The following is a 21554-nucleotide window of genomic DNA, read 5'->3' as shown; positions in this document are numbered from 1 at the left end:
TGCAAATGTGATAATATGCAGAAGAGAATGCACAACCTATCTAAAATGTGCAAAAACCTGCCTTATATATCTTGACAAAACTATATGTTCAAATATAACATACAAAATATATTTTAACAATATTCAATTAAATACTATGTGAAAAGTAAAGTAATTTCCCCCTATAATTATATAAATATGTACAAATAAAACAATTAAAATGAAAAAAAATCTTCAAAAACATTTTCCTATAAATCAGAAATATACAGGTAAAAGCCAATGGAAGAAAATAATCTTTAAATAGGGAAGAAAATAGTCTTTAAATATATCAATTATTGGTGTTTTCCCTGCAAGAACCCCCCCCCCCCCCCCGAAAAAAAAAGAGTGCTCTAACCTGAATCCTATACTTGCATTGTCCTAATCCTGCGGGACAATCCAATACCAAATATAGCCCAACCAAAAGTAAAACACATATACACGAAAAAACTCATCCTCTTATTTTTAATTTTAAAATATGGGGGCCACTTCTCAAATGGATGTTTAATGGATACCACCAATTTATCTTACATTATCTATCCCTTATTTCGTGGTGTACCAATGCAATGGAAAACACAATAATTGACATCCTCTTTAAAAATCATCCTCATTAGTAGTGGGAGAAAAAAACAATGGCAATAATTTACTAAAGAAACGCAGTAGTAACAAACCTTGAAGAAATTTAAAATTAAATTGAATGATAACAAGTATTTTCGATTGATCACTTATTTTAAGTTTAGTTTTAAAACATATTTCTTCGACATCACTCCACCCTCTTATTTTGAATTTTAATCTTATTTCTAGGAGCTGGCCCCTAGGAGAGCTCTACCCATGTGTGGCACTATCCCTAGCCCTTATTTAACAACCCAACCTAAAACAAAGCATAAAGATCGCCGGGTTAAATTAGGAAAATCACCATTACTAAATTCCTGAAAATTGTGCAATTATAAAAAGTCTCTATAGTTTGTCTAAATAATGATAATTTATCATATCCTAGTATACAATTTTTTTCAGTTAATTAATGATTGAACAGTACATCGCAAATATTATTCTAAAACCTGAAAAAATGATTTAAAGCTTCCCAGAAAACTGTAAGAAATTCATTAAAGTGATTTTGATTTTTAAAAGCGAAGCTTTTCTATAATTAGGGTCGGTCCGTCCGTCCGTGCATCCGTACGTCCGTCCGTCCGTCCGAGATATATAGCTTTTATTCGTTAATTTAGGCATGTTAGAAATGTCCTATCGATTTCAAACTTTGCATGATGATTCCTGTAGTAGTTAAGTACGATTTAGAAAGCGTAGCAACTCTATAATCATTACCAGAATGTCCGTACGTCCATTTTAAACATGTTGATTTTTCTACTTTTTTAACAACAAATTTTCAAGTGTTTTAATTATCCGTTATTTTTGGTATATTGATTCCTGGGACAACAAAGAACAATATTATAAGCGAAGCAACTCTATAATCAAGTCCAAAAATGTAAGTATGTCCATAAACATTATCCTGTTTTTAAGCAGTTTTTCAACAAATTTACCTACAATTTTGATTCGACATTTATACATTTATGTTCCGATTTTTCAGTTCAGATACTATACAAGTGTTAATGTCCATTTGTCCTACCGTTTCAGTGCTAAGCTTTTATGGATGTTGTCATCATTGTTCAAGGTACGTTCATACCAACATATGCCATTTTAAGAGTAGCTTTGCTACTAAAAATTTCCAAAAAATTAAGTACCTAAAGACTAATTTTCTACCCAATTAAAAATCTTTTTATAGAGGAAATTAAATAATATAGTACATTAATCAATAGAAAAAATGGAAATTTCCCTTATAGCGTCTTATTGGGCACAGAACAAACCTATTTTTTAATAAATTTAATAGAAGAAAGGGGCTAGTGGGGTAGGAATGGTTTTCGTTTGTTTATTTATCAGGTTAGGTTAGGTTATATTGGGTACTAGGTAGCCACGTAGGAATTTGCCCCGCAGTGTTACCCCACAGGGGTTAGTCAACTCCCTTCATTATTAAAAGGGGGGGGGGGTGTAATGAATTCAGTGCTCAAAAGGCACTTTGTGGAAAAGCACCAAAAATATATTTTATAATAATTATCTTATAAACATCAAACGACAAAAACAAATAAAAATTAATTGGGACTATTAAAAGGTGTAAATTCACTTCCGCTTATTTATCACATTTTTCAACCATCAGAAACGCTAATTATTATAAAAATATAACTAGGTATTTTTTTTTTAATATAAAACGCTATGTGGAAGTAAATGCACTTATATGTCACACAAAGTTTATTATTTATCGCATCGTATTATTGACAGCTTTTTACGGATAATAAATTAAAAAATTGTGAGATTAATTCCAGTTTTGATGGCCCCTAGTGCAAGTGCCAAAAAATTAGAGTTCATCTTTTTATTTTCATTTTAATATTCTTAAAACTTTCTATAGTACGATACGATAAATTATTTTAGTAGGACTCCGAACCGGTTCTAATACCCCGAGCGAAGCGAGGCGTGATACTAAGGGGAGATAGGAAGCAAGAGAGACCCGTACATAAGCCATAACGTGTCAGTGTCACCCTTGCTGGATACCCAGGTAACAAACCCGGATAATAATCGGTTTGGAAGCCATACTTGAGAACAAAAATAAAATGTTGTATTACCTTCCTTCTCCTTGGCTGTATATGCTTGCTAAAGATTCAGACCTAGAAATATAAAAAAAATGTTAAAACTAATGCAAAAATTAAAACAAGTATGATGTCTGTCGGTCTGTCTGTCTCTAACAAAGATTTTGCAAAGCCATTTTTTTCATTTTGTGTGAGGGTAGATCGACATTTCTAGAAAAAGGCCGCGAAAAAATTCTTAATGCAAGGCGAGTAACTAGTGCATTCCACCCTCCCTCAAGGGACGAAGTCACTAAATAATATGGTATTTGTATTAATAAGTCTTATAATATCTCATTAATATGATACTTTAAACCAGATTATCTTGTACTCTAATAAAGTTAAACTTGTAGCAGGCTAAAATAACGATCCTCCCCACCAAATCCTCTCCCCTCCTACTGTATGAACAAAGTGACTAATAAATGAGGTTCATAATAGCAACCAAAATTGACAATATTTCCCCTGTTGATATCCATTCATATTTATTACAACAGCACAAATTTTCCGTTCCCTTTTGAATCACACAATTCACAAAAATCCCTTTTTATCTAATACGATAAAACGTTGAAGTGAAAGAACACCATCAAAGTCCCAAGTGCTCTCAAAAACTTTATAGTAGAAAATCTTAAATCATATTAATGAATATAATATATAAGCAGCGATTTAAAGGGATAAGACAAGCTGTTAAATTGATGTACATCCCCAATGATGATACACAAGACTATCGTAGATTACAATTAGTGCTTGCATAGGCGTCCAAGGGGGGGGGTAATGGGCCATTTGGCACCCCCAAACGATTTTGGGGGTGCCGTAGGCACCCCCAAAATTTTGTGAACAATACCCCCCCCCAAAAAAAAATTACCCCTACCTTGGGGGTGCCGTAGGCACCCCCAACGATTTTGGGGGGGGTATTTACCCCCCCCAAACGATTTTGGGGGGGGTAATTACCCCCCCCAAAATAAATGTTCTTTAAAAAAAATTTTTTGGGGGGGGTATTTACCCCCCCCAAATTGAATGTTCTTAAAAAAAAATTTTACTGAAAATTTGTTTTGGGGGGGGGAGGGAGTAAATCCCGCCCCCCCCCTTAAAAAAGTGTAATATATTTTATTATTTTATTTTATTATATTGAGGTGTAATATATTTTATGTTCCTCGTTTGGTCTCCTAATAGTTAATGAAAAGTATATCCTAAATGGCTTTTGATAGTTTATTTTAGGATAGGTTATATTGGTTTAGGTGATTGCCCCACATGGTTAAGCAATTGGCCCCCTGCAGGGGCTAGAAATAGGAGAGAAGCTTGTGTGAAAAAAACGAAGAAATGCCCCTTAAAAAGCGTTGCCACAAAAGGGACTATACCCCAATATAGTCCAACCAGTTAAAACAGTTCTTAACCATGATAACAAAAAATTTAATAGTTTGATCATGTTTTATTTGCTTGGGCCTTTATAAGGGCTAAAACCATCCCGGGGATCTATGATGTAATTGTAAAGCACTGAAGATTCCATAAAATAGATACCTAACTAAATTAAATATTTCATTAAATAATGAAAAAGAATTTCTATAGGCGATTTCTTTTGGGAGGATGTCAGGGTGTCTCAAAACTAGTTATAAAACTTACCAGGACCTATAAGACGCTTCACTTTAAAGTATAATCATATTAGTTCATTGGTTAGTGAGTTAATTATTGTATTTTTATGTTCTAAAGAATGAGATACTACTATATATTTGAATAGTATTGGCGCCCTTAGCATCTAAGAACTCGTGTTTTCTAAAGGGTAAAAAGGGAGGAGAAAAATAGCCTAAAACCACTCAAAGGATTGACCTATAATAGTGTGGAACCATCATGGGATCTATGTGAAGCTTTCCTAAAAAGGAGAACTCAGTATTAAAAGTAATGAAATCTGAAGCTATAGTCAAATAAACCTTACTTACTACTTTATGTTATAGGATAGTACTTATTAACTTAATAGATTAGGTAGGTGCTTTTTTACATAATTAAATTACCCCCCCCAAAAATTTTACCCCCGGGGTAAATTAGTTTGGGGGGGGTAATTACCCCCCCCAACAGATTTGGGGGGAGTATTTACCCCCCCCAACAGACTTTAGGGGGGGTAATTACCCCCCCCAATCAAATTTTACCCCCGGGGTAAAAATTTTGGGGGGGGTAAAAAAAAATTTCGGCGCGCTTCGCGCGCCATTTTACCCCCCCCCTAAAATTTTTTACCCCCCCCAAAAAAAAAAGCTTGGACGCCCCTGAGTGCTTGAAACGTTTGGACACTCACTTAATGAAACAACAAAACAAAATTTAGTAAAAGTCTCCAAAGTTGTTAAGCGAATGAGAATAATACGACTTAAGGGACTGGTGTAATATACAGCACAAAGTCTCCTCCCTTCTTGAATAATAAGTAAATATGATTAAAAGTAGAGAAATGAATAATAATACAACATTTCTTATACGCTCACAGGATATTAAAAAAAAACTAACATTAATAGCCAAAGAAATAAAGAACCCTATGTTAGATTGCTAGGGATTAAAACAGGAATAGGGTATAACCAACAAGCGAAATAAATCTAAAATATTATTTTTGGGCAAATGGAGAGGTTGTCAATTTTACGATGTGTTGCCCCCCAACGACAGCTGATAACACGTATAGGTTTCGTGATTTTTTCCCGAATTAATTTCGTTTTTGGTATAAGCTGGGTTTAATTAATAACCCTCAAGCTACCGATGCCAATACGTTGTTACAAGCTACTCTACATTTTACTTTGTCTATCAGTAACGCTATGGGCTATGGGGGAAATGTGATTTTTTGGCTACTGCTCATATTTTTTGTGATGACTGCTTTTTTAGTGCATTCAACATACAACTACTTGGTCCTTAGGTATGTCGGTAATATTACAAAAATGGGGTATAGTCCTTTCCACGACATCCCTCCATAAGGAGCGATTCTTCGTATTTTTCACAGTAGCTTTTCTCCTATTTCTAGCCCCTGCGGGGGGCTCTAACCCTGCGGGGCCAATTACCTAACCCTGTGGGGCAATCACCTAACACAATATAACCTAACCTAACCTAAAATAACCTATAAAAAGCCATTTTAAAAATACGAAGAATCGCTCCTTATGGAGGGATGTCGTGAAAAGGACTATACCCCAAAAATGCTCACTTTGGCCGTTTATCTATCAATGATTTTTCGAGCTTCGCTATTCAATGATGCTGTCATCCTTGTTTTTATTCTGATTTCCCCGTGGAATGTATAACCTAAAGGATTGTCGACACGAACTTATGCAATGTAAAATTAACTATTAACATGCAATAAATGTAAACAATAAAAGAAACATATTTTTTTGTTCTAGCAAGCCTTGTTATTTGACCCCAATAAAATGGGTTAACTATACCCTCAATTTCATAAAAAATGTAAAATATAATGTGGGACAAACAGTTAAGCTGTTCTTAAGATATTACTGAACACAGAGTCGGGCACATATTAAGATTTACTGCGTAGAATAGTTGATATTCGTATTTCAGTGATTTCCCTTAAAACCCACAACCCCATATTAAAAAAAATAGAATAAGAGTGGGGGTTTGTGGATTAGTTTATAGCTTTATGCCGAACCCCTGCGGGATGTCCTGACCATGCGGGACTACATTTCAAATAAGGTGAGAGAGGGAAACCGTCCGAATTTCTACCATTCTTAAATAAGCTACCAAAAGAATATTTATAAAGCTTGAAGAGAAGGTTTGCCACCAACCAAAACACCTCTTACCTTGTTCCTAATGAACTGCCGCCATTGCTGCTCTTCCCGCCGTGTGCTCCATCAAATCCGCCGTCACCGCCGCCGAACTCCGCCGCCAAACTGCCAGATCCATCGCTGGCCACTGTTCCGGCGCTTCCCTCGCGCAAACTGCGCGGCGTCGAGCCCTCCCGCAGGCTGCGAGCGGCCGAGGGTTCGCGCAGGTCGCGCAAATCTGTGGCGGAGAGGTGGGCGGCCCCCACACGTGAGATCATGGGCGAGGGGGTGCCGGACTTGCTTGACACGTCGTAATCATCTAAAATAAAACAAAATAAATAGTAAATTTTTTGTTCAATTAAAAGGGGTGGTGTTTTGTATAGGTCTCGTAAACGAAGTATAAATTTGAAATATTTGTCGATAATTGGTTTATAATATAAATGTAAAAGTAACAGGATATATGTCTGTCTGTCTGTAGCGAAGAATCTCGCTAACTGCTGAATTGATATTGTTCTCCTTTACATTGAGGCTTCTTAGAGGTTCAAGAGAACGATTATAACTATTTTGAGGGAAGGTGTTTTTTTACCTCTTTTAATGCACTAGGAAATTGCACTTACTACTTTGCCTGCAACTTATATGTCAGTCAAAGATAGTTTTTTTTACCCTAGTATTTTTCATTGATTGTGCTTACAGCATGCTATCGTACAATATGATAAATAACAAATTAAAGACAACATATTATTAAAACACCTATATAATATGTTAAAAAAAACTAAATAAGCTAAAAAAATTACCGATAATTATAAACAAACATACAATAAATTAGGTTTTATAGTATTTACTTTACAGTAATTAGTATTATATTATATTTCTGATAATATATGTTATACATCTTTATATTAAAATACAAAATCTCCAAAACTTTGTTTAAAAATCCTCTAAAGGCATACAGCTTATAATTAGGTTTCTACAGTATCTACACAGTCTAAGGTTCTTAATTTCAATAATACAATATACATGGATATTATGACTGTCGTCAATTTAGGTTGCTAACATGGACATCCTTTAATGATCGGTTCGGTAGGAAGAAAGGGAATGTGTTATTTTAGCCAGCTACTAGTTTCACATTATTAGAGTACATATTAACTGGTGCAAGATCCAAGTAATAATAAATCCATTGTTACAATTTACTTTTAATTCAAAATCTTTTTTTTATTCATGCTATGCGACAACCTATGTAAATTCTCCGTGTATAGAAATAATAAAAATAATTATACATTATGTATTTTTTTCATGACACAAAATGTAAATCAGATCGATATTATCAGACGTTAGATTACCAGCATCATTTTTTTTGTACATAACATTGTTTTTTTAGGACAAAATTCGGAAAAAAAAGACATGTTAACCAGTAAGCTTTGTAACTGACATTCTTTTTTAACAGTTTATGTCGACTAATAAATTACTGAAATTTAACCAACATCTTCTTCTAGAAAATTTTTCCTCTATTGAAGCAATATACTTTTAACACTATTCTAAGGCCAATTTTACACTATAAATCTTTTCTAATCTGTCCCAAATAACCTGATCTAGCCGAAATAACATAATTGACTACGATAAAAAAAATAATTAGGCCATCGTTTTTTTTATGTGACATAATGTTCTTCAGTAACGCAGCAATAAAAAATAAAAATCATTACTTCCAATATGAAAAGTAAAGTGTTTAAAATACTAATTTCTGAAGGAATCATTAGAGATAATACAATGTATGATAAATCGACTAACACTTCCCTATTGAAGATAAACAAAAAATATTAGTAGGGAAGTCTAGACAGTGCATGTTTGTACCACTCAATCATGATTTAATATAAATCCCTACAATTTTAAACTATCAAATGAAACGTGCTTATAAAACTTCGGGGACCAGTGTAGGTAACAGTCCAATGTTCCTTCCCTCCTAGATAGACTTTACAAACCCCAAACTGTCCCAGTTTTGAGCAAGACGATACCTATGACGTCATATAAAAAGGGAAGGGGGGAAGAAAATCTCTTCCCTTTTCTTCCATCTCTTTTGAAGAGATTTTCTTCCCCCCTTTCCTTTTTCTTTACCGAAACGTATATGACGTAACTGGAATCGTCTTGCTCAAAACTGGTACAGTTTGGGGTTTGTCGATAGACTTTGGTGAGTTATATGAAATTTGTTGATAAATAAATGAAAATAGCAACATAAAAGTCTTGCGGGATATCTAAAACTAAATGTTTCAAAAAGAACATTAAGTACTAGTCGATAAATTATAAAGCATAATTTATCATGAAGAAATGAAGTATTATTTTATTTTATTTTTATTACGTTACACATGAAACTTGAACTAGATTTTTTTATCAAAACCTATTCAAATAAAAATTGTTCTCCAAAAGACGCAATTGAATAGAATCTAAAATATAATCTTAAAATCATTACAGCCAGGACTTCGAAACAAAGGTTTTTGAATGAATGTATTATGCAAATTAATTTCTAGAGACACTTCAGCGATAGAGTGGGAGTAAATCGACCCTACATTTTTTTAGTGTAAAAAAACAAATTTTTGGGGTGGACGTAATTTGTTTTCTATTGCCGACTATTGGGAGAGTGTTGGTCCTCTTATGCTAAATAGTTAAAAACCTTCTCTGGACCTATAAGAAGATTCACTATAAAAAAAGAACTATATTGGTTCAGTAATTAGCAAGATCCTTCGCTACAGATAAAAAAGCTTACTACTTTATATAAGAGGATATTGCATAATATATAAATATCTATGAGTGTATCAGACAGGTCGGATAAATTAAAAGTTAGGCTTTCCTTACAAAAAAATATAACTAACTTTTTCTATTCATTCCAACTTTTTACATACTCTAGATGAACTATATTCATAAGTAGCGCAGCAATATATAAATATAGAGAGGGAGGGGACATTGGACTGTTGATTACTACAGTAGTACCGTGTTTTTAAAAAATTACATTTTCTTATTCGCTGGCTCAAAAACTTGGGAGTCTTTGTTTTATATTTTGATTAGTTTCAACTAATAATATTAATTGACAGAAGGGTTAGTTTGTTTATCATCATTGGGTAATGGGAATTATGACATTAATAGACCGAAGGGGTAATTTTATTTACCATCATTGGGTAATGGGGATTTACTTTAATTCATCGTGCATTGATTTTAATATATTTTCTCGTATTCATTTGAATCAGGTGGATAGGAACCGGTTCTCATGAATACGAAAAAACTATGTTTAGCATCGTATTATATCCAGTTTTCTACGAATATAGAAATGTACAATCATAAGATTAAAACCAGTTTTTTTAACCGGTGCCTTCGGCACCACGGGGCTAAAAAAACTAGTTTTAATCTTATAATTGTACATTCTATATCCGCGGAAAGCCGTTTATAATACGATACGAGAAATAACTATTATTTAATTTACATAATTAAAAAAATAAGATGGCCAAAAACAGTCAAGTAGCCGTCCAAAGACATAATTTTACACCTAGCATTTAAGGCGGGAGATTAATTTGTCTTGCATTGTCATATCCTTGTTTACTAAAGTTAATAATGGTTTCTCATACATAAATTATTACATAAATAAATAGATACATGTTATGTATACTTATATCATACAATATTTAGGTAATAATAGAGTTATATCCAGGGTCCTAATTCCGATTAATTTCTGCCAGATTGGAACCGGTTCCAGACATATAGAAAATCATGTAACGTGTCATTTTTTGTAAATTTTCTATTCAAAAAAATTAACTCATAAAATTATTTCCTAATTTGTTGGCCCGGTCCTTCTGCACCAGGATTTAACCTTTTTATTTTACTATCCGCAGAAAACTTTCTATAATACGATGCGATAAATAACTATTAACGCTCTGTAGTTTTGGAGCCATACTGGAAAATGTAAGATAAGTTTGGGATATCTTTAATTTTATGATTTGTTAAAAATTAGAATATGTTCCTTTGCATCTAACTTTTCATCAGGTCAAGAAGAACAATTTTAGTAATTGTAATATTGTCAGGGACATTACAATTGACGATAATTAATCTTTACAACAATTCACATGTGCGAAATTCAGCCTGTGTTTGCTTAAATTGTTCGGCCTTCAATTAGTTTTTATAGATTGAAGAGGAATAATCATTTATAATTGATTGTCTCATTCCCCAATTCCTGAGGTATTATCTAATTAGTAATTAGTAGTACCATATACTATCCTATACATACCATAAACTAGATGAACTGAATTTAGTTTCCGAAAGTGTGCGTAGCTTCCGCGTCCTATCTCAAAATTTGCTACTAGCTAAAAAAGCTTCAAACTTCAAAAAAATCAAAATTTGAAAAATTAAAATTTTTGAAAGTATAATCAGTGGCGTGCGAAGCACTTTGTCTAGGGGGGGGCATTTTGAAGATTTTGTAAAATTTTGCCCCCCCCTAAATCAAAGTGCCCCGGGGGGGCACTTTGCTTTAGGGGGGGGCATTTTGATTATATATACTAATTTTAAATAAGGGCGTTTTAAGGGGTGGGATTATTTGATTATGGGCCTTCTAGTCCTTATCCCTTCTTCCCCATCCCTATTTCCCATTTATATCCCCCATCTCTTCCCCCCCTCTCTTCTCCCCCATCCCTTCTCCCCACCCTGCAATGACCGAAGGGAAGGGAGCTAGAAAGCATCTTCGAAAAAAAAGTACAGAAGATAATTTAACCTTCCACCCCCCCCCCCCCACCACAAAACATTTTTTATGGGAGGAAGGGGATGTTATAAAATCTCAGCAGGAAGGATGAATAACCCCATTAAAAAAAATTTTTGGGGGGGAGATAAAAACACTCATTTAGGAAATAATTTACCAAAAATAAACCTAATATGTAGAACTGATTTTAAATATTTCTTTATTTTATGACAACAAGGATGACAACATCTATAAGTAGCAAAGCACAAAAAATCATTAACAAGAATATAGACAAGAAGATTTAAAGAGCATTAGTTTAAATAGATATATATTTTAGGTAGAAAAAGTCACAAATCCTTTTTCTTGTATGTTGTGTGATGACAGTCAAAGTAAATTACATACTAGATGCTCGGAACAACAAGAGATTTTATTTTTTTGATATTATAATCCACAAAAAAATTTATTGTGCTATAAAATCCAAAGATATAAAGAACTTTGTAAAAAATAAAAAAAATACTTGTCCTTTCATCTACAGATATGAAAATCTCTTAGAAATATGGAAAACTTTGGGGTATAGTCTCTTTTGTGGCAACGCCTCTTAAGGGGCATTTCGTCGTATTTTCATAGTAGCTTTTAATAGTTTATTATAGGTTAAGTTAGGTTAGGTGATTTTCCCGCAGGGTTAGGCAATTGGCCCCACAGGGGCTATAAATAGGGGAAAAGCTACTGTGAAAATATGAAGAAATTAAGAGGCAATGTCACGAAAGGGACTATACCCGAAATTTGATTTTGATACCCTTAGCTACAATGGGGGAATTGTGAAAGATACAAAATTGCCAAAAACGTCCTAAAAAGCAGTCCGACCTCCAGAAATTTATAATATTTAATTATACTCCAAAATGTTAGGAGTGTTAACATTAATTTAGCCTTCTATCTTTAATTGCAGTTAAGAAAATTACATTTCCCCATTAGCATTACAAACTGACAGCCATAGTGAATTATAGAGAAGATAAAAGGTTATATCAACATATCCTACCCTCTTCAAATGGCAATTTAACAATATGTCAATTTTTCATGAAGTGGTGTTTTCAAGGATTTATTAGGGCAGTGTGCAAAGCGCACCGAAAAATATTTATTTCCTCTTTTAACTAAAATCAATGAACTACAACAAGAGTGACGTATTTTAACAAGTTAGGAATATAGAGTGTAGTTAGTTTTAAGGCTCTTTAATGAAAATTGCCATAAAAAAACATGTCTTTTTGTAAGGGTATGTACACAAAAAAATTATAAACTTATCCTGAACATCATATGACATCATATATAGTTATTCATTTAGACAGACATACAGTGTTAAGAAAAAGGCTTAGATAAATATCAACGCTGTTTCATTTTTATTTAAATAACTTTTTGATTAAATATTTGATTTTTACAAATGTTTTTATACAATGTGATAAAAAGCAGAAACCAATTGGAAGGGCGCGAAGCGCAAATTTTTTTCTTCAAATATGCAGGGAGGAGGGAAGGTGTTTTGGGCTATTTATTACACTGGTCCCCAATATTTCATATAAACATTTTCTTATTCATTAGCTCAACATCTTTTGGGACTTAAATGGAATATTGATTGGTTGGTTAAAAAAGTTGAGTTTCCATACGTTTCATCCACTAATTGTAATCTATATAAGGGGTAATTTTGTGTATCATCATTGGGGATGTACAAAATTTCTTTGGTAAAAAGTTTATATTATACAAATAAAGATACTTCCTATTAAGGTTAAATGAATAGTAACTGTCTGTTTGGCGCGAAGCGCCAAAAAATTTTTTTGTTGAGTATTTCTTGATCTTTTTTTTTGGAAATTGGGAGAGTTTTGCTTTTTGTAGGGTAGGGGGCAAAAAGGGGCATTTTTGTTTACCAGGGGGGGGCAAAACGGGGCATTTTTCAACATTTAGGGGGGGCAGGGGGGGCGGTCGCTAGGGGGGGGCAGGGGGGGGCGTTTTGGTCGCTAGGGGGGGGCGATTGCCCCAAACGCCCCCTTCGGTTCGCACGCCACTGAGTATAATGTATAAATCGTTTATACATCGCTTTTCCATTTGACCGGAGTCGCTAAAAATAGGGTCTGCAATAATTGGGTTATCTGCTGTACACTTTAGGAAACTAGGGCTCGAATAGGAAATTTACTTCAGCTGATCATAAACTATCATTGGGTGTGCATTCACTTCCGCAAAAGTCATCAGAATCGCATAAAATCATTATTTCAGCAAAAACGGCCATTTTTCAATTTATTTAAGTCAATAGTTTTCCCTATATATTTGCAACTAACGGCTGCGGCCCTTGTACCTAAGAGCTCTGCTTAAAAAGGACAGGGAAAACCTAAAAATAGCTTTAAACCACCCAAAGACCTTAATCTTAAAAAATTAAAAGCCAAAAATCACCCCAAGACCTATGTGAAGCTTCTATAAAATGGAGAACTCAATAGGTTCAGCAGTTTTCTAATATTGAGCTACAGACAAAAACCTCACTACTTTATTTTAAAGGAATGCCACTTTATATATATTAAACACTATGCGGAAAGAAATGCACACCACTGTACTAATATAAATAATCTATAGGTACTAGAGTTGGCTCGATATAATTATCTCCCTATTGGCTAGTTTTCTATATGCATATCTATTTCTCAATAAATCTATTTTCCTCACCCGGCATTACTATCTAAAAGAAAGTAAATTTTTAATAATTTAAATGATTTTTAAAAGATTTTTTTAAATTATATTTTTTTCTTTACATTACCATCACCAAAGGGTTAATGATGATGATTATAATTTTAGTTTAATATTTGAACACACAAAATGTCGCCACAATTGAATTCTTTTAAAACATAGTTTTCTTAAATTTATCATATTATAAATTTAAATTTTCTTTTTTATGATTAGAAATTAAATACATCAATATAAGGTAAATAGCAACATGAAATGAAAAAAATGAATTTATTTTTAATAAAGTAAAATAATGGGTCTTATCGTTCTGGGCAATGAGAGTTTATTATGGATTATTGGAGCACTATAAGTTTTAATCATATATTCCTTGGAAAACTTGAGCTCGTTTATAGACATTTATTTCCTATATAGATCTGACATGGATCTTGAAGCAATTAAGCAGGCCGTTTTGTACATGTTAAAAATTGGAAGATTTCATTAAATAAAAGTAATCGCAAATATACTTAGTAAATAATGGTATTTTTTTATCTACTTTAATTATAATATAATACTAAAATAATACTTTAAAAGTTTTTCAATATATATTAAAAAATATCCAAAACTGACATAATCTTTTAAGAAAAGCTTCAATTTACGGAATTTTAAAATTTTTAAATTTAAAGTTTTTGATTTTGAACATTATTAGGTTGTTATACTTTGGAAAAGTTGTCCTTGTTAAAACATCATTCCTATTATGAAATATGTACTTTACTTTTCATTCAAACTAAAGTAAAATTTCAAAAGAAGATCAGAAATAAAGGACTTGATCTATAAAAAACAATCTATACAAAATTCTGAACTTTCAATTAAATTGATTTTATCTTCCATACATCTAATTGCTGTTTTATTTATTTATCTAAAAATAATTTATCGTCCCTTCACTGCATCCCTGGTTCGAATCCCATTCTCATTTATATTCTGCATTTCCATACATATGGAATCCAGGGATTCAACAATGCTAGGATTTTACCTTCATTAGAAAGTGAATCACAAGTGCCCCCTCCCCCCCCCCCCTTAAAGTACCCCCAGAATGTGGTAACGAAGTTTAAGAATTAGCAGATGTGAACATTACACTAAAAATTATACTAGTACCCAAAGTCTTTTTAATGTACTCTCTAATTTGTTGAATAAAAAACTTGTGTACTTTATAAAATCTTCATAGGTATAGACTAGTAGTATCTAAACTTTTTAACTATTAATTTTAATCTACAGATTTTCTTAGGAGGAAAACTAACACCCAAAAATATGTAAAAAAAATGGAAGTAAATCCTAAAAATATTTGAAATTATAGAGCAGCTTTACTACTAAAAGGAGTGGGGAGGTTTACTTTTGTTACACCTATAAAAGAAAATACAGCAATTGCTTTTACTCATAAAATGTATATTGTGTATGTTTCTACAAAAGATTAAAACATATCTTCTTCAATAATAAGAACTCATCCATTAATTTTATATCTAATATGTACAGTACATTTATGTTAAGGTTTTGTAAAGAAATTTGCCTTCTGAGATAATTTTTTAAAGGTAAAAAACAACTATTTCACCTAAAAGTAGAATACTGTTCATTAAGATATATAAGTTTTACGGAATTTTAATGTTAGGGGGAGATTTGAAATCTGCATCAAATTTTAAGGATCTTCTGTAAAATTAGTTTTTTCTATAATTCTTTATCTAAAAGCGGAAATGCATTTTAAGTGAATTAATTTTGACCAATAGGATAGGTGGATTTTAAACTACCTGCGCTCTAATTGGTTGAATGATGTACGCCATCCAATCAGAGCGCAGATTTTTTAAATCCACCAATCACAGATGCCAAAATTAATTAACTTAAATTGCATTTCCGCTTTTAGATAAAGAATTATAGAAAAAACGAATTTTATAAAAAATCCTCAAAATTTGATGGAGATTTCAAATCTCCCCCTAACTTTAAAATTCCAGAAAACTTATATATCTTACTGTTCATATGTTTAAAACTAAAATTGATACAAATGTATTCCATTTTCTTGCTGTTTATATTTTCCATTTCAATTTAAAATTCAAAACAGTTTTCAGTTTTGGATATTTTAGCTGGAGGTTAGTTGGTTGTTTCAATTTAAAATAAGAAAACTCAATATTTGTATTCTAAATATTGATGTTTCAAATATCAATCTTGAATAACAAATTATCTTTTTTTAAATTTTCCATTTGGATTTGATACAAATTCACACTTTTGTGACGTGAAAATTCTTTTTGCGCTTTGATAGTTTATTGACATTGATAAATTGAGTTTAAAGATTCATGAATTCAACATTTTTCCTGAATAAAATTGTGCTAAAATCTTTTAGATGTGGATACTTTAGATTTATTATTGCACTATAGAAAGATAGGTTTAATTTAACACCTCGCTTGGTTGGAGGAACTAAGCTTCTTCTTCTTAGAGGAGGTTCTGATATGCCACGTGATTGTCTAGCTAATCTACACAATATCAATGGCAACACTTTATATAGTGGAATTAAAATTCATAATTAAGTAATTGTGCACTTATCTTTAATTAGTTTAATCTTATTTTCAAGAAATGTGATATTTATAATTTTTAAGATGTGTTATAATTTTGATGAACTTGATTCTGTTGTGTTGTTATTGACACCTAAGAGTTCCAAGATCAATGCTTGGACGGGGTGAGGTTACTCTGGAACTTCTTCGAGACTAATTTATGTTTATTCTCACTAAATTTACCTTGGGCAACATAAATTAAGGACTATTACAAAGATTCCATAAAAAAAAGAATTCATATGTTTTTTTTAAAAGAATGAGTACACAGAGAAAATTTGTGAGAACAATTTCCTTTGAAATTGATGAATGAGCATCATTATCATCGCTGTCACTCACTATTGTATCCCACCGGTCTCTACAAGTTGGAAAAGAATTACCCTTTTTCTCTTTTATTTTAAAAGAAATAATTTAAACAATAAAAGTTATAAAAAAGAAAATTTAAATGTTCCAAAAATTTATTCATTATTTTAACAAAACACTATATTTAAATTAGTGTAGTAAAAGTAAGAAACAAAAAGTAAAGAATTCAAAAAAACATGAACTTTCAGCAAAAATAAATGTAACTAAGTAACAAAAATGACATGTATGGAACATTTAATAGTAAAACCTTTATGCTCTTAAATTTGTAAAATCTATTTAAAGTAAAGAAAGTTATTGTAACTGTTAGAAAGTTAGAATAATTGTGGAGTAGCTGTGCTACCAATAACAATAAGAAGTATGCTATATAAAAACCCTACAAGGTTATGTTTGGAACAGGATTGACAGTGTTGATGGATAAATAAGGCTGTGAACTTGCTCTTCGATTTGTTCTTCTATATCTGGGTTTTAGTTAAATGTTAATGTCAGAGGTATATTAACTTAAATAATGTAAATAACTAAAATTATCTACCATAATAAAAAAAATTGGTTTGATAAAAACTTTTCATTTAGTCTTATCTTATACGGGTATACAAAGTAGAGTATACATAGAAAAAAAGACTGGGGTGCCCATAAACCCCAATCATTTCATGCATAGATTCGACATTTAATTTCCTAACAGGGGTATTAGTAGCTTCATCATCCTCTGTAAGTAAAGCAGTGTCATCACTATCTCTCTGATTATAATAAATATTTTCACATGTAAGACTTTAAAACATAACTTTAGTTAACAAAATTAATAAATGAATTTTATTTAGGTTTCTATCAAATTGAATTTTTTTTCAATTGAGTTTTAATTGCACATTAGTAAGGTTTTATTTACAAAAATCCTGTAATCTAAAATTAAAAGCTCAATGAATGATTAATGAATTTTGATGTAAATATATCATGTAAATGTGAAATAACCTTAAAGGGCCAACATGGGCAGCATGTATGAAACCATTGAACCAACCTACACTCAATTATCAAACTTGTTGTTAATTGCTTCTTTTTAAAATTGCAACTTTAATTTTGCCACTGTTGGGATTATATAATTAACAATTAAAACTGTAACTGCAATGTGCAGATGTTGTGTGTTCAAAAAGATTGATAAAATCCTTATATAGAAATTGGATCATCTCCAAACACCCCATTTACAATGGTTGTTATAAAATTTGCAGATGACACAAGCTTTGCAGTACTTTGCTAAACCTTACATAATCTAACTTAACTAATCCAAAAACTAATCACTATATTATGTTCAGAAAATGGGGTGAGTGGTCCAAAGTAAAATAAAGGATTTCAGAAAGATGATTATTATGACAACAACAAAAAATATTGTGTCATGTGGTTTAATTGTGAAAGGCCCGCCACACTGGATAATGAGCAAACACCAAGTCAAAGAGAGGAGATATAAATGATTGCAAAAGCAATAAACAAAGCAAACAATGGGTTGTCACTGTAATGTTAGCCATGGTCTAACACATAAAATGTCCTGCTCACTAATGTACTATACTTTTGTTCATTACAGGGTGTCAAAATTAAACAAATGAAACCAAGTATTTATATAAAAAATACAAGAAATACAAATATATCAGAATTTACATTTTAGTTTTGAAAATGTTAGGTTGTCTGTAAATGAATGAGCCATAAAAACAATCTGCAATTTTGGCAATATTGATAGATTTTCAGTTTGGTTGGTGGGAAAATAGAATAGCTTTGCCACTGATATTTGGTTGTCAAACTTGGCTTAAACTTATTAGAAAACACACTTAGTAAATGAAAATAGATAATTCTAAATGTTTCTTGATTAAAAATTTTAGATGGTTTGAAAAATTCCTTTCAGATTTTTCACATTTCTCCTCTTTCTCCCTCTTCCAATAGAATGTATTATATTTAGAAAACATTTTTCATATTCAAATTTCTTCTCATATATTCATATTATTTTCTATAATATTTTATCTGAAAGGATTTGCTTATTCATAACAAAAAAGTATTTTTTGGCACATTTTATCCATAAATGTGGCTATTAATGTTTTTATTCAACTAATGCATTGTAAAGTTTAATTAAACTGATAAGCATTTGGTGTAATTCAATCCAACTAATGGGCAATGAGTTTATTATTTCCATTTTTACTGAACCTATAATTTAAAGTATCGCATTTGGGTGTAAATATACTTTATCTAAATTTATGCTATCTTTAAATTAAAATTGTTCCAGGTCATTTTCTATTAAATTTTGAAAGTATTTGATCACTTAACATCCTGGATCATATCCACATGATGAAGAGAATTCCAAAGCCAAACTGAATCACTGAGAGGGAGTGTGGATAGGGAAGATTGCGAAGAGCTGTGGCCCACTGTAGATAATGTGTATGCAGTTACTTACAGAGAAAAGAGAGAGGGTGGGGGAGAAATGTCCGCGGGGAGAATTGTCCTAAAATTCTCATGGAGGCTGTGGATGGCATTGTTGAGTTGAGCTTGCAACTAATACAATACCATTCCCCAACAGAGGTTAAGCATAGCATACGGACTAACTTGGCTCCAGGGATTCAGGGAAAGGTAAATGTAAGATAAATTTCATTCTTAAGCAATTTTTTTTTGCAAAAAAAGGCATAAAAATACACACTTTTCAACATTAAAGAAATTTTTCACACCTACTGCTTTTTTATTACACTTATAATTAATTTCATGCAATTTTTTTAAGTTGTTAGAAAAATTGCACCAAAATAATTTTTTTTGCCAATCTAAGTATGATATAAGATTGAGACAAAATATTAAGGAAAGAAACCGACATACATAATTATTGTATGATAAAGTAAAGGCAAAAGATTTTCTTTAGTCATTGTTATAATTAATATGGATATTATGTCATGTTATAAAATTTTTAATCTTTAATTACTTATGTTCAAGATAAAGCACATTTACTAATGAAAATAAACACATATTTTCTTAAGAAATTAAAAATAGAATTTAGAGGATTCTTTAAAAATTCTCATCTTAACAAATAAAACTAATTAAGAAAATACATAGAAAGCCAATACAAGCAACCTCATTTAGTATATGTAACAGGCTTTTGTACATACAGCTGCTATGTTAGGCACCCGAAGTTTAAAGTGTATATAGGTGGAATACATTACCCTATAATTAAAGACTTTCAGACAAAGGTCGTGTTAAGTTGTAAGGTTTTTGCTTTAAATATTGTACTGAATTACCTATCTGCCCCTTCATCTATCTATTGTATGACTACTTGCTACAAATTACATTACAGGTTGACCAGAGATACAGGGATATGACAATGGATAATAAATTAATATTCTTTCCAGGGTTCCAAAGGATAAGACAACGGCCGATAAATTGATGTGTACTCCAATGATGATACACAAACTACTCCTTCTGTAGATTACAATAAGTGGTTGAAACGTTTGTACACTCAAATTAAAAAAAAACAACCAATGAAAATTCAATTAAAGTTCTCAAAGTAGTTAAGCCAACAAACAAGGAAACGTCATCATAAAACTTTGAGGACTCATGTGAAAAACAGCCAATTGTCCCCTTCCTTCCTATAATCCTCCCCTTTTCTCGGTCTAAAGTAATATTATTAGAAAGATGAAGGGATGTAGATTAATTTAAGCATTATTGTCAACTCCCTGCACTAGGGTAGAGTAAGGGAATTAGATTAATTAAGTCCCTCTGGGTAATATCACAATAAGGCTTATATGCCATGGATAAAATAGCCAGCCAAAATGATAAGACAATGGACAATAAATTAATTTGTATTCCCCATGATGATAAACAAATTTATCCCGTTTGTAGATTAAAATCATTTGTTTAGAAATTGGTAAAGATAAAATGCTAGTTTTGAATCAACAAAACAAAATTCAAAGTAACCAAAGTTTATGAGCCAATGAATAAGATATCGATCTAAAACTTTGGATACCAGTGTAATTTACAGTCCAATGTCCCCTCCCTCCTTGCTTATTCTAAGCTGGCTAGCTCGAGAAACAAACTAATTTAAAAATTAAAATTTTAATAAAATTTGTCAGTTACTTTTTCTCTGAAATTGTCATCAAAAAGTAATTTATTTTTATTAGTATGCTAACAGAATCTAAACATATTAAAAATATGAACAGTAAAGTAAATTTATCTTCTATACTTCAACAAGTCATGATAAATTTTACCTTTAAAAGCTTAAATCATACCTAGTGAATAATAATTCTTAGTAAAATAATCTATTATAAAAACAAAAAAGTCCTGAAAATGAAAAGTTTAAATCAGACCTACACATTTTAAAATATTTCTAGGGATTTTCTAAATAATTTCAACAATTTTAGCATTATTTTGTTTTTATTTTAAACTTAAAGTTAGATAATTTGTTATTCAAAATGTTTCTCTTTTAACAGAATATATATAAAAAGTTTTTGGAATATTTCATCGAAGCATTAATATTTAATGTAGAAAAATATCCTTATATAAACAACAAGTATTATAAGGTTCAAAAGAAGCGCAGCCAAAATAGATAACATAAATTTAGACATGATAGAACTGTCAAATCGATTTTAAACATTTCATAATGATTCCTTAAACAGTTAGGTACAATAAAGAAATGAATATCCATTTTAAAGATGTAGATTTTTTTAGCTATTTTTCACATTTTATTGTGTAATGTTTCCTATTACAATGATTTTTGTCATAATGATTCCTAAAACGACTAGGCAAACTTGAAGTGACAAACATACTGTCAAAAGGACGGACT

General features: G+C 31.5%; 1 protein-coding gene across 3 annotated transcripts in view; it reads right to left on the bottom strand.

Annotated features, from left to right (window-relative positions):
* The window catches only part of LOC145304022 (uncharacterized), a 528912-nt gene that overhangs the window by 8923 nt on the left and 498435 nt on the right, over window positions 1-21554 (bottom strand). For all 3 annotated transcript variants that reach the window (XM_080145773.1, XM_080145774.1, XM_080145775.1), the window contains 2 exons: window positions 6449-6731; window positions 2685-2726 (listed from right to left, as the gene is read on the bottom strand). In XM_080145773.1, coding sequence (XP_080001899.1) covers window positions 2685-2726; window positions 6449-6731 — 325 coding nt within the window. The remainder of the gene's footprint in view (window positions 1-2684; window positions 2727-6448; window positions 6732-21554) is intronic.

The sequence above is a fragment of the Acartia tonsa genome, chromosome 13 (assembly GCF_053477335.1).
Source record: "Acartia tonsa isolate MP-2025a chromosome 13, ASM5347733v1, whole genome shotgun sequence".
Lineage (NCBI taxonomy): Eukaryota > Metazoa > Arthropoda > Copepoda > Calanoida > Acartiidae > Acartia > Acartia tonsa.
This window is presented reverse-complemented; position numbering and strand designations above follow the sequence as displayed.